The sequence below is a fragment of the Notolabrus celidotus genome, chromosome 23, assembly GCF_009762535.1.
Source record: "Notolabrus celidotus isolate fNotCel1 chromosome 23, fNotCel1.pri, whole genome shotgun sequence".
In the NCBI taxonomy this organism is placed as follows: Eukaryota; Metazoa; Chordata; class Actinopteri; order Labriformes; family Labridae; genus Notolabrus; species Notolabrus celidotus.
In genome coordinates, this window is record NC_048294.1 from 11,066,935 (window position 1) to 11,082,394 (window position 15,460).

At 41.2% G+C, this 15,460-nt stretch overlaps 1 protein-coding gene and 1 long non-coding RNA gene across 2 annotated transcripts in view; one reads left to right on the forward strand and one right to left on the reverse strand.

Annotated features, from left to right (window-relative positions):
• Nucleotides 1–13,668, forward strand: part of LOC117807064 (NACHT and WD repeat domain-containing protein 2) — a 68,697-nt gene extending 55,029 nt beyond the window's left edge. Inside the window, exons 7-8 of the mRNA XM_034676119.1 lie at nucleotides 1,148–1,737; nucleotides 9,710–13,668. Coding sequence (XP_034532010.1) covers nucleotides 1,148–1,737; nucleotides 9,710–13,606 — 4,487 coding nt within the window. The 3' untranslated portion in view covers nucleotides 13,607–13,668. The remainder of the gene's footprint in view (nucleotides 1–1,147; nucleotides 1,738–9,709) is intronic.
• Nucleotides 1–15,460, reverse strand: part of LOC117807067 — a 113,468-nt gene that overhangs the window by 88,110 nt on the left and 9,898 nt on the right. The window lies entirely within an intron of this gene.

Genomic DNA, 15,460 nt, shown 5'->3' on the forward strand with positions numbered 1-15,460 from the left:
TAAAAAACAAACTAAATTAAAATAAATGGCTTTTAATGAATAAATAGCCATTAAATATATGTAATTAACATTGTAAAAATGTTTATTTATTACATTTTATCACATATATTTTTATAATGTCTTAATTTGTAGATGTAATCACATTTTTTACATTTAATTTATTTATTTAATTTATTTTAAAATGTTGGTATCCCAAAGACTCTTTAAAGCAGGATGCAGCCTGTTCCTAAAGTATAATAAATAGCTAAATGAAATATTGTAGTTCAACTTGGAAACAGGTGAGAAGGGAGAGGGACCATTTTTACAGATTTTTTTAAACACTTTTTCATTTCTGATACCTGAAACAGCTGGTTCCAAGCTCCAATCTAATAGTAGTGTGAGACTTTTTACTGATAATCTGAATACAGGACATTTACGTAATTTTTAATAAATAAATAATTGTTTTAGAAATGAATAAAAAAAACAAATATGTGAATAAAAATAGGAATAAAATAAAGTAAATGTAATTTTTTAAACACTTTTTATATTTTCCAGGCATAACTCAGATTCCACGGGGCAGCACACAGCCTGTTCAGAAAGTTCATAAAGTTCAGAGCTTACTAAGGTATCTTTTATAACCTCATATGCAAAAAGGTTGCACCTGTTTATGTCAGACGGCTGCAGTTTTTACGCGCTCTAATTGAGCTCACTGGGCTCGACGCAGTGCTTGATTTTGCTACGAGGAGGAAGTGGTGCTTTCTCCTGGATCTTTCCTTTCACACTTTTCTCTCTCTCCCACCTAATTAGCCGATACCATGTGAGCAAAACTACACAGGAGACGCTGGCAGGGTTCCAGTCAGCCGCTGATACAGTTCAGCAGTGCTGGCTTATGTGATTTTTATCAACTCTGTTTCTACTTAAATAAGGCTCAGGAGAAATCTGTGTAATCGTTGGCTAAAGGCTTCTAAAATCTGTCCGGCCAAATCCAAATCCTACATCTGATAGACATTTATCTCTGTAAATTGTACATTATAATCCAGCTGTGGTATTCATCAGCTTAAAGCCAAACCAATGCTTTAGTTTTTGAAGTCATTCCACGTTGAGAAGTTTTGGAATTCTTCTTCAAAATGTCCTAATAAGTGACATTGTATTTTCCTTCTTTTATCAGCCTTGGAGGATGAACTTGATTTCGCCCTTGGGAAACAAACGCCTGCCTTTCTCAGGAAATGTGTCTGCTACATTCGCAAAATCGCCAACTTTGACCGCTTCGCCAAACTCCCAGAGATGACCCGCTACATGGACATCGTGGTGAGCGGCGACCGCATAATGCGCAACCAGGAAGCCTACGAACGCCTTCTGAAGGTCCGGGATGAGTTCATCCCCACCATCGTCGCTGCCTCCAACCTCCGTGTCTACTCATCTGTCACACACTGCGACATGAAGCTCGGCTACTCCCAGGAAGTGGAGAGCAACTATGTGGAGGGTCTGTGTAAACAGTTCTACGAGGACATGGTGGATGTCATTCAAGCCACGGTGCAACAGAACTTTGAGACGGAGACCGACCCGCTATACGATGAAATCCTGCAGCACCTGTCGCTGTGTAAGAGCTACGCGGCGCTCTATGAGTTCAAGACCGAGTCGTTGGATTACGTTCAAGAGTATCTCATGCCATCAAAGGGAAGCAGAATGAGCCCAATGGTGGTGTACGGGGGTCCATGCACGGGGAAGACACTGCTGCTCTCAGAGGTGGCAAAACAGGTGAGACATCTGAAGGGCCGTCTTTAGAGCTTATCTGAAACCATCTTTTCTTTCCTATACTTGAATTAGCTAAACAACCAATACCAAGTACCAGTCTTACAGCAGAGCAAGACTTAAAACAGTGGTATACTACTGACATTGGATGGATGTGATGAGGTTATTATAATTTGGGGATTTGTTGAGAGAGAGCGTTATTTGGTCATTCGGCCTTCAGTGATAAAGAGACAAAAATAAATGTAGGTATAAAAACAATCTCTTTCACTTGTGTCTGCTGAAGAGCATTAAAGGGACTCAGTTTTTTGGGGTGAAGCAGTTTAATTCAGTGTGTCTTCATTGGAATTACTGGGTCTGCTGGGTTTCTTATAAGAAGAGACGATCCCTGCTGACAATTTAGTTCCACTTAAAAACCTCTAGGTCAAATAGTAAAGGAATCACAGCCTGAAACGAGCCAACCATTCCACCTAACAATCAGAGAGACACAGGTTTTCAAATTGAAACTGCCTAATTGAGTGTAAGCTTAAAACATGAACAACACCCTGAGCTAGTATTGGTAGCAGCTCAGCTTGCAGCCCCTGGGTCTGTCTTTATCCACAGATCGGAGAAATGCAGATTTTTCTTAAATACATTGAGTAATTTTATAAAATCCAAAACAAGAAGAGCACCTTCAAACAAGCTAAGCTAGAATTGACAGCTTGATTTAGAGTAGTCTAAAAACAGGAGAGTGCGTTGAAACCATAGACTGCATAAAATATGGACATAGTATCTGGGACGTCACCCACCTGTTCCTGAGCGCTGTTTTGAAGCCAATCGATGGACACAGCCATATCTGAAATGCGGAACTCAACCAGGCAGAGTGTGACCTAAAGAGGCGGAGTTTGAGCCTCTTAGCCAACAGCTATGTGTTCCCGACCGGGAGTCAAGTCAGTCATGTCCTTATTTGGGCAAAAACTCTTAATCTTAATATCTTCTGAGCCGTCGCGTTAGAAAAAAATTCACCCACCGTACAGTGTGTGCCGTACAGTGTGTGCCTAAAGAGAAAGAGCCAAGCCGTATTTTGAACCAGGCTGTAAACATATTTATTTTTGCTATAAAGGTTGTCTTTTTTGAATTGGTGTGTATGTGGTTTCCGGTACTTCCGGAGCCAGCCTCAAGCGGATCCTCGATGAACTGCAGTTTTTAGCACTTACGCATTGTATTCATATTTTTAGACTGGAGGTTGCTGCTGCTCAGCTTGCAGTCCCCTTGGACCTGCTGTGTCTGCTAAACCTCTTTATGAGTGTATCTTCCACTAATGTTGCATTCCTTGACTGTTTTTTTTTTGCTATCTTTGCGTGATAAATTACTGGGAAGCAGATCTGCTGTAGTTACTGATGGCAGCTTTAGTCATTTGGACTACTGAGCAGCTAAGAAGATATGATTTCATGTGATGGAAGTTCTTTTATGAAAGGCATTTAGATGAAGGTACTAAGAATGAATTTGCCAATTAACAGTCAAACTTTTAAAGTTGTGTTTCAGTCATTTCTGATGCTGGTATCAGTACTTCAAATGCCTCAATTTTCAATACTTTTATGAGTATCAATACCAACCATCTAGTTGTTCTGATATCAGTGTTAGTATCAGTATCAGGAAAAAGTTTTCTGTTTTAAAAAACATGGTTTGTCTCTTTTTCCTTTGATCCCTTTCCTTTCTTCCTCTCCCTCTTTTGCTGCCCCTCATCATCACGCCGGCTCTCATCTGTCCGCCTGATCTGAGCATGTGTCCGTCTTTGTACAACAGAGTATGAGGGGGCGTGCAACTGTTCATCTCTCCTCATCAAACGCTTGCTTGACCATCTGTGTGTCTGCCAAAAAGACTGTGTCCGTGCACATCTCTAATTTCCTGTGAAGCCACGTGTTCATATGCATCTGTGTGCAGCGCCTTCATAGGTGTGCCTTTGGTTTGCTTTTATGTGTTAACATCTGTCGAGATTTCTTTGTACAAGTGTTTTCATAATGCAAATTTGAGTGCGGGTCTGTGTTTGTTAGCATGCACCCAAATTCTCCTGCTGTTGTGTGTGCCATCTGGCTGCCCGGCAACATTAGGATCACACCAGCCCACACCCACAGATCTGGCCCTCCTGTCCAACCTTTGCAATAACTGTCACAATGATACACTCATTTATTGTAAGGGCCAGTCATATCATCCAAGGTCAATGTGGTTGTATGAAATGCTGCAAAAAGATTAAATGACATCAATAAACTGGCAACAAAGCATGGATCAAAGCCTAAACTTTGTGTTAAAGATTACCAGGGGATGTAATAGTGGAAGTAAAGATCAGAAAATGAAGCTCAAATAAAGTGAAAAGGTTCCTAACTCGGAGAACATGGAGAAGGATTAAGAAGAGTTGGACCAGGTTTCTAGATTCCATCAGTGAAGTTTATTTAATTTCTGCAAACCTGTCCTGATTTTCAAACACCTTTCATGTTTTTTCAATACCAGGTGGACCTTTGAAAGCTCCCCTCTAGCATGCTGATAATGTTTCTTCAAGCAAAAACAGTACTAAAGAGAAAGAAAACCTACTCTCTTATATCATCAAGTAAAGGCTTTTAGAGAGTCACAAAGAGCTGCATCTTGGTTTTTGTTCATTTAGAGTTGAGCAATTGAAGAGAAGCAGCCTGTTTTAGCGTACTAAATGGAATGACTCGTTGAAAAGATTGTATTGACTTTATGACTTCCTGCCCACACAGATTAGCCCTCTGATTTATCACATAACCTCACTGCACTGGTACATTTGGGTGTATTAGTGTGCGAGTGGGCTGCCAAATTCATATGTGGTATGCTTGTGTTGGCTGTACACCTTATTAAGTCTGAATTATGACTAAATCACAAACCTTCAGAACCAAGTAGATAAGGTTTTTTTCAGATTTTGGATTTCAAAACACAGCTTAGAGAGCCAGGTTTACCGTAAAATTGACTATATAAGACGTGAACTGTTTAGGGAGGCTCCCAGAAAGAATAAGGAACTGTGTTCCTGCATGAATAATTCCATTGTGTTCAGAAATATGCAGTTTCTATGCAGCTGTGTAGCTACTTTCTGCAAGCTACTGGCACAGCAGTTGAGTCCATCCCAGGGTAGTGTTGATATCAGAGAGATCCATTGGCAATGACCAATTCACCCCTTCGCGTTGGTCACTTGTCCTAAACTGAGGAGTCTTTTCAAGGTTTATGGGCATCTTTCAAGCGGCAACCTGCGGTCTCAAAATATGAAGCCCATGCAGAAATGTTATCAATTGCAATTCATCGAGAATCTGCTTGAGGCTGGCTGCTGAAGCACCTGAAACCACATACACACCCATTCAAAGAAGACGATCTTGGCAGCATTAGTAAACATGTTTATAGCCTGGTTCAAAAAATGTCTTGGCTCTACTTAGCTAATTTCTCAATCAGCACACTGTACGGGGGTGAACTTTTTTCTAACATGACAGTTCAGAGGATATTAAGATTATGAGTTTTTGCCCAAATAAGGACATGACTGACTTGACTCCCGGTCGGGAACACATAGCTGTTGGCTAAGAGGCTCAAACTCCGCCTCTTTAGGTCACACTCTGCCTGGTTGAGTTCCACATTTCCAATATGGCTACCGCCGACGATTGGCTTCAAAACAGCACTCAGGAACAGATGGGTGACGTCCCGGATACTACGTCCATATTTTATACAGTCTAGGGCATTTTTGCCTTTCTTGGATAGGAGAGCTGGAAAGACACAGGGAGCAGAGAGTGTGGAAAGAAATTCAGCAAATGGTAGAGGCCTTAAGTTGGGATGGGACATGATTTTCAAATTTTGAATATTCGTTCACATAGTAAAAATTGAAGAGTTACTGCAAATATTTTCTCATTTTAAAAGTTCAATTTCTCATGGTTTTCACCGGTGCCTGGTTGTAATACGGTGTTCCCACCAGATGATGGCTATAGAGTGTCTTAAATCTGTTTGCTAATCGCTGAATAGATGCAAACGATTATCAAAAAGTATTTTGGCTTCAAATGCCGATCCCAAGCCGGGAGTGGAACCTGCGACCGCTGCGACAAGGACTATAGCCTCTGTATATGGGGGTGCTTAGACCGCTAGGCAAATGGTGCCCCTATTTACTTAATATTATACCACAGTTTCTTTAAATGCATGATTACAGACTGACCAGGCATTAAATCTAGCATGCTTCCAACATTGAGGCAGTTGCTTGCTTCTTTCAGTGCAATCTTCTTGGTAAAATACCATGACATGATGGAATCTCCACATTTTATACTGGTATAGCAGTCGCACTGGTTTAAAGGACGCAGATCACTGTTTAGATGACAGGTGGGAAAAAGTGTATTAAACGTGCATCTTTATCCAGTAATTTGGGCTTTTTTTTCTTCCCAGCTTTTACTAATAATCGCCAGCTTATTTATTGTATTTACAGTGAGTTAAGAAATATATTCTCTGACATCCAATCCTTGAAGTGAGGAGTGTTATTTAGTCATAAGACAGACTAGAAGAGGTGCAGAATAAAAGGTAGGAGGTCTCTGAAGCTACTACTTTGTGCTCAAGTCTGCAGGGTGTAATTCACACCCTGCCTCTTTGGTTTGATTCATCTGAACCCTGGAGCATTTAAGGCCATACTTATGAGCTGAAACCACATGAGACCTTTAAGAAGACAGAAGTCTTGTGCTGCTCTGGGTTGCCTGAGCTTTGGTTTGTTTGTAGAAGAATAAAAACAAAGAGAAGCGCCAACTTATGTGTAAACAGAAAAGCTTAAGGAGGAAAAAAACATTATTTTTAAGCAGCTGATCTTAGGTGTCTGTTTCAGTGTCCTTTTGCTCTCAATTGCAGAGGCAAGTACATTTTACTACAAACCACAAAGAGGCAGTGTGGTTAGAAAAGTAGATTAAGGTTGAAATGTGTTTGAGAATTGAACACTGAATTTATGTCTTTGTGCTTGATACATAATTCAAGCTAGAACGCTGATACGAGAGGAATCCAGGTCAAAGTGCCTCACATCTGTGGGACTCAGGGCAGAGCTTTGTGTTACACAGATTCATCCGTCAGTGTTATTTGCTTAATCTAACAAGTAGGTACACACACTTTAGCGAATACGCTGAAAATAAAGGGGCAAAGAGAAAGATTGTGTCAGCTGAGATCAGGGAAATGTCATGTCATGAGCGTTTACTTTCATTTCACGATGTTAAACACTGTAGATATGAAAATAGAAAGAATATGTCAGATGAGTTACTCTGGTTGTTAAATAGACTATTAAAGCGTACAAAAAAAACAGCAGTGTGTAATTGGTTCCTCACAGTGCAGTGGCTTCTGGGCACAGTTAGAGAATATTGCCAAATGCAGAAATGGGTCTTCAAAGACTGCTGGAATTTAAGCTTGTGATAATTGATGATATTTACTGCAAGAAGGAATTAGATTAATTAAAGCTTTGTAGACTGGCACTTACAGCTGTTTTTATTATGGAGGTTAGATTTGTGAAAACAGATTCACAAATATCATGTGCATTTGCATTTTTTTTCTCTGATCTTGCCTAGTTGCTGTATACCACATAAAAGCAGTGTTGGGCAAGTTACTTCTGAAATGTAATACATTGTATATTACAAGTTACTGTCATTTGAAGGTAATTAGTTACATTACAATATTACTGTCACTGAATTATAATGCGTTAAACTACTTTTAAGTTACTTTCACCAAAATAAATGCAGAAGTATGACTAGCATTCTAAAATGCTGAAATATAGTTTATTGCAGCTGACTATAAATCCAGTGAAGGGTGATGTGGTATACTTTTGAACGTCTGGATTGTTTGTGTTATTAGCATAGACTGTAAAAAATATGGACGTAGTATCCGTGACGTCACCCATCTGTTTCTGAAGAGCTGTTTTGAGACCAATCGGCTGCGGCAGCCATATTGCTTCTGTCAAGCCAGTGTGACGTAAAGAGGCGGGCTTTGAGCCTCCTAGCCAACAGCTGCAGTGTTCCCACAGGCAGCTGTGCCTCTCATTGGAAGACTGGTAATCTCAATATCTTCGAAATTGCCGAATTAGAAAAAAATTCGCCCCCCTCACAGTGAGAGGACGTCGAGAAATTAGCTATTCAGACTACACTCATCTTTTGTACCAGGCTGTAAACATGTTTATTAATGCTGCAAAGATCATCTTTTCCCCATTCATGTGTATGTGACTTCCAGTAGTTCCGGCGCCAGCCTCAAGGGGATCCTCGATGAACTGCAGCTTTTAACACTTCCGCATTGACTCATATTTTTAGACCGGAGGTTGCCGCTTAGTTATTAGGCATGTATAATCTCATAGGTTTTTTAATCTTTTTTTCTTGAAGTGAGAATCTCAGTCTCTTCTCTCCCTCTCTTTCATTCATTGCTCGCTCTACCCGTGTGCGACATTTCTTCCCCCTCTCCTCCGTATGAGTGAGCTGTCCATATCCATTATCGGTCTGAGACAGCCCCAAGGGTCATCTGATCACAGACACAGCCATTGATTGGCTGATTGTCCAAAACAAACATGTCAGCCTTCTATTAGCTCCATTAACTGTAGGAATAATCATATTTCAATCAAATGTATCCATAGATTGTCATGGATTATCTTTGGTTTTGGACGGACGGGATGCGGGTAGTCTTTGAAAATACACTGATCTTCTCAGAGGCACAGAAAACCCTCTGGATGTCACAGAAACACCCTCAGTACCCTCAGAAAGCTAAGTTTCTTGCAGAGTATCTGTTTTTTACAATAAGTCTCTAGGTGATACGGTTATGATTTTAGACGAACTGTTATAAAATATTGTGTTTTCTGGTGCAAGTCCCGAACTCAGAAATGTGTTGTAACAGGCGTTACTGACATTTGTAACAGGTAAAATATTACCAAAATATTATTAGTAATGTGTTACACTACTGCCTTAGAGCAAAAAGTAATACATCACTGTAATTTCGTTACTTTTGTAACGCTTTACTCCCAACACTGCATATAAGAGGTATTAAAGTTACAGTAGAGTTTACTTAACTTTCCCATTAACAGTACCACAAGTAACAGCTAGTCAGTGGACCTTTAAGATACAAATATACTGTATAAAGATCTAAGGTGTGGACTTGCAGGAGGTCAGAGATAAACCCATTTAAAGTTTTAAAACAACCAATAACATCTTAAAATGAATAGGGAGGCAGTGGAGGGACCACAGGATGTGGGGTTATGTCTTCACGCTTGCAAGTGCCTTTTAATATATTTTGCTTCTTTGCTCAAATCAACAGTCTCCAATATTCACAGATTTGTTTAAACTCTCTAACATTGGCACGTTAATCCTTAAAAACTGTAAACACTGCTGACAGAAACTGTCTCTTTCCCTCTTCCTCAAACATATACCCAGCTAAATGTGAATAAGCATCATCACTGTTGCCCCAAAACTGTCAAATAAGTCTCTCAGAAGCTCATCTCAATCTATGAATTCATGAATGAAATTACTTCAACAACAAAGCCTCAAAGTGGGAGTGGTGCTCATTCATAAAATTCTTGAAATCTATGTAATGCTGACTGAAATGCTTGAAGTAATAAAACATTGATATTAGAGATTTTGTATATTGTTCTGCCTGAGTTAGAAAGTTAATGTAGCTCATAAATTCCGTTTGGTGAAAATTATAAAACCACTCTTCCTTGCTGTGCTAATGAGCCCTGCCCCAGACTGTTTGAATAACAATTAATTATATTCCTCTGCCATCATTGTAGAGCTTTGATCATCCTGGTTGTTTCACTGCGTTTATGCAACCAGACTAAGCAGAGCAGAAGTAATTTACACATAGTCAATACAAACAAATGTCAGAGAATTACTCCCATTTTTTTCTGACTGATTTTATTGAAGTTTTCAGTTTACAGCCTCACCTTACATGTTTTCAACAAACCTTGTTTAAAAAAAATGTACGTTTTATAACAATCAACTCTCAATGCTGTGTTTTTCAGGCTTACACATGGCTCCAGACAGAGATGGGCCCTGAGACGGACCCAGTGGTCATTGTCCGTTTCATCGGCTCCACCCAGCTCTCCACTGACCTTCGCACCCTCCTCCAGAGCATTTGTGAACAGATTGCACTTAACTACCGCTGCCTGATTCACTTTTTGCCTAACAAGATCCAGGAGATGAAGGAGCTGCTAATTAACCTTCTGGGGGAATCGACTTTCCATAGACCTTTGGTAATCGTTCTTGACGCCATTGAGCAGCTCTCAGACTCAGATGACGTTCGGAAGCTTTGGTGGCTCCCCATACACTTGCCTCGGACAGTTCGCATTGTAGTCTCAACATTGCCCAATAAACATGGCATCCTGCAGAAGCTTCGACACCTTATTCATGATGAGGGGTACTATGTGGAACTAATCCAGAGGGACCGCAAGGTCTGCAGCCAAACATTAAAACAGCAGTTGCTTGGGGTGAAGAGAAAAGTCACCTCAGGCCAACAGATCTATGTCAATGAGGCACTTGCCAAGTGCACATTGCCAATGTTTGTCAACCTCATCTACAGAGAAGTAGTTCACTGGAGGTCTCACAAAGATGTGGACGATAGGTCCCTGTGCTCCACAGTCCATGAAAGCATAGAGCAGCTCTTCTACTCAGTGGAGAACAAGTTGGGCCAACGGTTTGTCTTCAGAGCATTAGGGTACATCACCATGGCCAAGGCAGGGTTAACTGAAGTTGAACTAGAAGATATTCTGTCCCTTGATAATATAGTTCTTGGTGATGTTATTGTTCCAACTTACCTCAAAAACCCTTTGAGAATCTCTTATGATTTAGTCGCAAGGCTAAAGGAGGAGCTAGACGGTTATCTGGTGGAGCGTCAGGTACGCAATGTCACCTTGATGGTTTGGGCCAACAGGCATCTGCACCTCATTGCCCAGAAGCTGTATCTTAGCAATGAGGAAGATGTCCATCAAATGCACAGCCTCTTAGCCGAGTACTTTCTGGGGGCATGGTCAGGAGGCAGAAAGAAGATTTTCACTTATGATAACAACCATTTCACTTCCCTGAATATATCTCATCATAAAAACCCTCACAATCAGCAGGCCCATGAAAAAGCGTCCTCGGACAAGTACTCCTATGACAGGCAAACTCCTGAGCAGCCTTGGGTGTTTCAGTGCAACCTCCTGGAGCCTGACATTTTCTTTGTCAACCACAGAAAAATGATAGAGCTGGTGTACCACCTAACCAGGAGTGGGCGCACTGATGACCTCATGTTCGGTGTCATCATGAACTTCAGCTGGCTCTACACAATGATCAAGATTGGGCAGTTTGAAAAGGCCTTAACTGACATTGACCTAGCTTACAGCTACACCCAAGAAAAAGAATTGAAGTTCCTTGCCACCACTCTGCGCAGCATCAAAGTAAAAGTGCTGAAAAACCCTGCATCATTGTCTGCAGAACTACAGCAAAGACTTCTACCAGTTGTCACCTCCCTCCCCAAGCTCAGACACCTCCTCTTGGAGTGTGACAAAGATGGGCCAAAGTACTGCTCCATAGTGCCTCTTCACTCCTCTATGGATGTCACATACAGTCCAGAGAGGCTTCCTTTGTGCTCTAGCTACATGCAGATTGTGGAAATCTTGCCAACTCTAGCCCCAAATATAGTCCTTGTAGCACTGGAAGATGGGTCTGTTAGTACTTGGGATGTAGAGAGTAGACAACTTCTGAGACAGATCGACACAGCTAGATCAGTTGTGCTGGGAATCAGGCTAACCAGTGATGAAAAATATCTGGTAGTGGCCACAACCAAAAACACATTGCTTATTTATGATAATCACAAGTCCTGCCTTTTATCCGAGGTTGAAATCAAGGGGTCCAAGCATGGTGGTGTCGCTGGTGGAGTGGCCTTTATCAATGGGTTTACTTTGTCCACCCATCATGCCTTGGCTTGGCTTGAGGCAAGCAAAGACGTCAATGTTATTGACCTACTCTACGGGTGGCCCCTCTACCAATTCCATTGCTGGTATGAGGTGACTTGTGTCCAGTGCTCTCCAGATGGAATGTATGCCTTCTGTGGCCAGTACCTCAACACTGCATCCATCTTTCATCTGGGAAATGGGGACAAGTTGGCCACTGTAACCTCTGAGTTTTCTGGGGGATTTGTAAAGTCCATTCTAGTTCTAGACACCCTTCACCAAATGGTGATGATTGACAATGAAGGAAGTTTGTCAGTATGGAACACCAAAGAGGTCACCAACCCGCGGCTGATGGAGGACTACGATTGTAGAGGGGATGACAGTGAAGTGGTGGGCATTGAATTATCCGAAGATCAGCGCTCCATTCTCATTTGTAAAGCCAGAAGTATCGAGGTTCTGGACACAAAAGTGTGGAAAATGGTGGAGAAATTCAAAGCCAAACGTACTGAGCGCTTTGTTGCTGCTGTTCTCTCCAAGAATGGACAAAGTATTGTGGCCTCCATGGAGAACACCTCCTCAATCTTTGTCTGGAGGAGGGACAGTGGACAGTGCATGGCAAGCCTAATTGAGATCTCAGGGGCTATTGTCAAACTCATCAAATCAGTCCACCACAACCTGCTCCTTTCTGTTGCAAGTAGTGGTGTACTGTCTGTTTGGGACATTGATATCATCACAGCCATGTCCAATATTGACAAAACAGGCAAGAAGATCCAAACCTTGCAGCTGTCTGGCAGAGAGGATTACGTCTTTACCATGGATGGTTCGGAAGCTGTGCACAAGTGGAACTTTGGCACTGGCTTTATTGAGACAGTCTTCAAGCACGAGGGCATAGTAGAGAACTGTGTCCTAACCTCCTCAGGGGATCTCATGGTGACTTCAGATGACAAGTCGAGTCAGTACATCTGGCAAACCACCACCGGGGAAAACATCTTCCGCATCAATGGACAAAGAATATCACAGCTGCTTATCACGCACAACGACCAGTTTGTGGTGTCCCTCTGTGAGCAGAATGCTTCCAGAGTCTGGAGGCTTGGGACAGGGCACAAAGTCTGCAACATTTTAGTCACCCTCCAGAACGCAGTGATCACCACAGCCAACACTTTCCTTGTGGGAACTTCCAAAAACAAGCTCCTTGCTGTCAGCCTGTGGTCGGGCAGCGTATCTAAGAAATTCATCTGTGATGATGGCATCAGCATCGTCAACTTCAAGCTCATTCCTGACTGCCCGGATTGTGTTGTGTTCATCACCTCCACCGAGACCGTCTTCATCTGGAGTGTGGCAGATGAGTCAGTTTGTAGGCGAGTCCAGCTGCCAACCAACTTCCTTAAAAATCTAGAGGACTTCCAAATCTCTCCCAATGGAAAACTAGGAATTGTCTCCAAGGGTGATGAGAATATCAATGTCCTCGATCTTCACAGCGGGAAACTGAGGCTTGTCCATGCTGCCGGTATAATCTGGCGTCAAAAATTATCTAGGGATGGACGCTATCTAGTTTACGTCTGTTTTCGGAACTGTGATGAAGACGATGATGCTGGAGTTGTGTCTAATCTGATCGTTATGCGCCTTGCTGATGGTAAAAGCATTGGCACATGTTCCCTATATAAGACGCCGACCTTCCTTTCTCTTTCCCAACGAGCACTTAACATCATCATTGGCTTTGAGGACGGCAGCATCGGCACATACACAGTGGTGGACCGTGTAGATGCTGCCCTCAAGATCAAGATAGCCACCTCCAACAGCCGACAGATTGTCAACAACGCCTCGCAGAAGGTGCGGCCCAAATGTGGCAACCATTCCTTTAAGACCGTAGCCGACTGCACTTGGCGGGAGTCAACCGAAGTCTTCTCCAGGGACAGCCCAATCAACGTGTCTGACTCGGGTGAAGGTGAGTCGACCACGCCTACAAAAAAGACTGAACTGCTGCAGTGATTGGGGAATCCGAAGAGGGCGGAGTTAGGACAGGCGGGTAGCATTGGCGACAAAGTTTTGAATCTCTGGGGTTGCAGTTGATTCTTGTTTACAGCCACGTGATTCAGCTGCAGATGTCAGCCCTCTGGGTAGTTAACGGGCCGACCATTTTAACGCTGCACTCAAATTATGTATTCCTTACTTCCAAGTTATGATAATTTGTCTTTGTTTTACACATGAAGACTGTTAAAAAATTATGTTTTTGAAAAGAAGAAAATGTAAATTCTGTGAGGTATTAGTTTGCCATTATGTGTCCTTTTGCATTTGAAGAACAAAGTTATTATTCAAATGTCTCAATCGAACATATTCAAAGCCATTCCACTGATGTTAGCCACTTTCATTGTACGTTATCTTTATTTTCATTGTGCGCATTAAGCCATAATGTTGTCCTTAAAAAACAGAGTATATTTATGTTTGTACCAACATCAGTCAGTACTGTACAAAAAGGAAGAACTATGAACATATGTACATATCCCTTTTGGCTGCTGCAATTTGTGCAACTCCTTAAAAATGTTATGTTGTGCTTAATGCAATCAAAGTGAGTGCCTGGAATTTAAAATGTTCTTTATGTGCAGATTACAAGATTTATGAAAATGCAGGGAATTTGTAAACACAGTATACACACAGTTACATAATACTTGCATTGACGTTAAATCTGAACGATCAGTGTACTGAAATCCAGTCAACAACATGAGAGATTGATGGCATTGCTCTTTGTAATGATAGTTGTAGAATATGTCTTGGAACAGTTTACGTAAATTTGATGTGAATTTACTTGCGGTTCCATCGGTTTGTGTGCTGTTAAGTGTTAAGGGAAACACCACTATTGAGCATACAGTGTAGCATAGCACCATACACATTCACGCCTTAAACAGTGTACTTGCTTTAGGTTAAATGGAGTTTGTTTAAAATGTTACAGTAGAAAAAGACGGAGTGATTAGCCCTATTTTTCACAGAAACAATGTGGTGAATATATATAGAGGTTTAGACTGTAGAAAGAAGCACTTTATGGGTGGTTTTGTGAGAAATGTAGATTTATTTATATGAAACACTGTAAAAAAAATGTTTAAGGTGATATAGAGTTGTCTTAAAATATGTTTCAGATTTGCCTATAAAAATACACAAGGCCAACCAGGTACTTGCAGGCAACAGCTAACTCGGATAATCCTACATACCACCGAGTAAGTGCGCTCAACGACTGGAGTTCATCAGTAAACTGACATGAAAGGAAATATATGGCATCAAATAAGGGTCAATTAGAATTTGTGCTTGTGAAGTGATGTTTAGAACAATTTCAAAACCTTTGGCTCTCATTAACCATAATCAAAATTGTCAAAGTATAATAGAGATTTCAGTCGTAGAAAACATTTAAGACTTGAGTAGATTCAACTTTCAAAAAAAGATCTAAATCTAAAAGGATGTTTACAAAAGCTATTTTTTGTGGTTTCTTACAGTTGGCACGATTTTTCATACACTTCACCTTGAAGAATTTTTTAGTCGGTAGTGAAATGAGACTAAAATGAATACAGACGCCTCTATATGACCAACAAAAGCAAACACGGCCAAAATTAACACAACTGATTATTTCTATGTGAAGAGATAAAAGGGGCCGCTTTGTCCACTGGTGGGCACCAAAATCAAGACAAACTGATTTCCCATTAGAGCCTTAAAGATGACATTTACATTTTAAGAATGGAATGTTTTCTTGTTTAAAAGCAACACCAACATTTTAATTGATCTGTAATTAACGTTTACTTGTAGGGGAGAACGGGGTTGGTTGTCACACTTTTTACTGTTTTGATGATTGCTCATCAT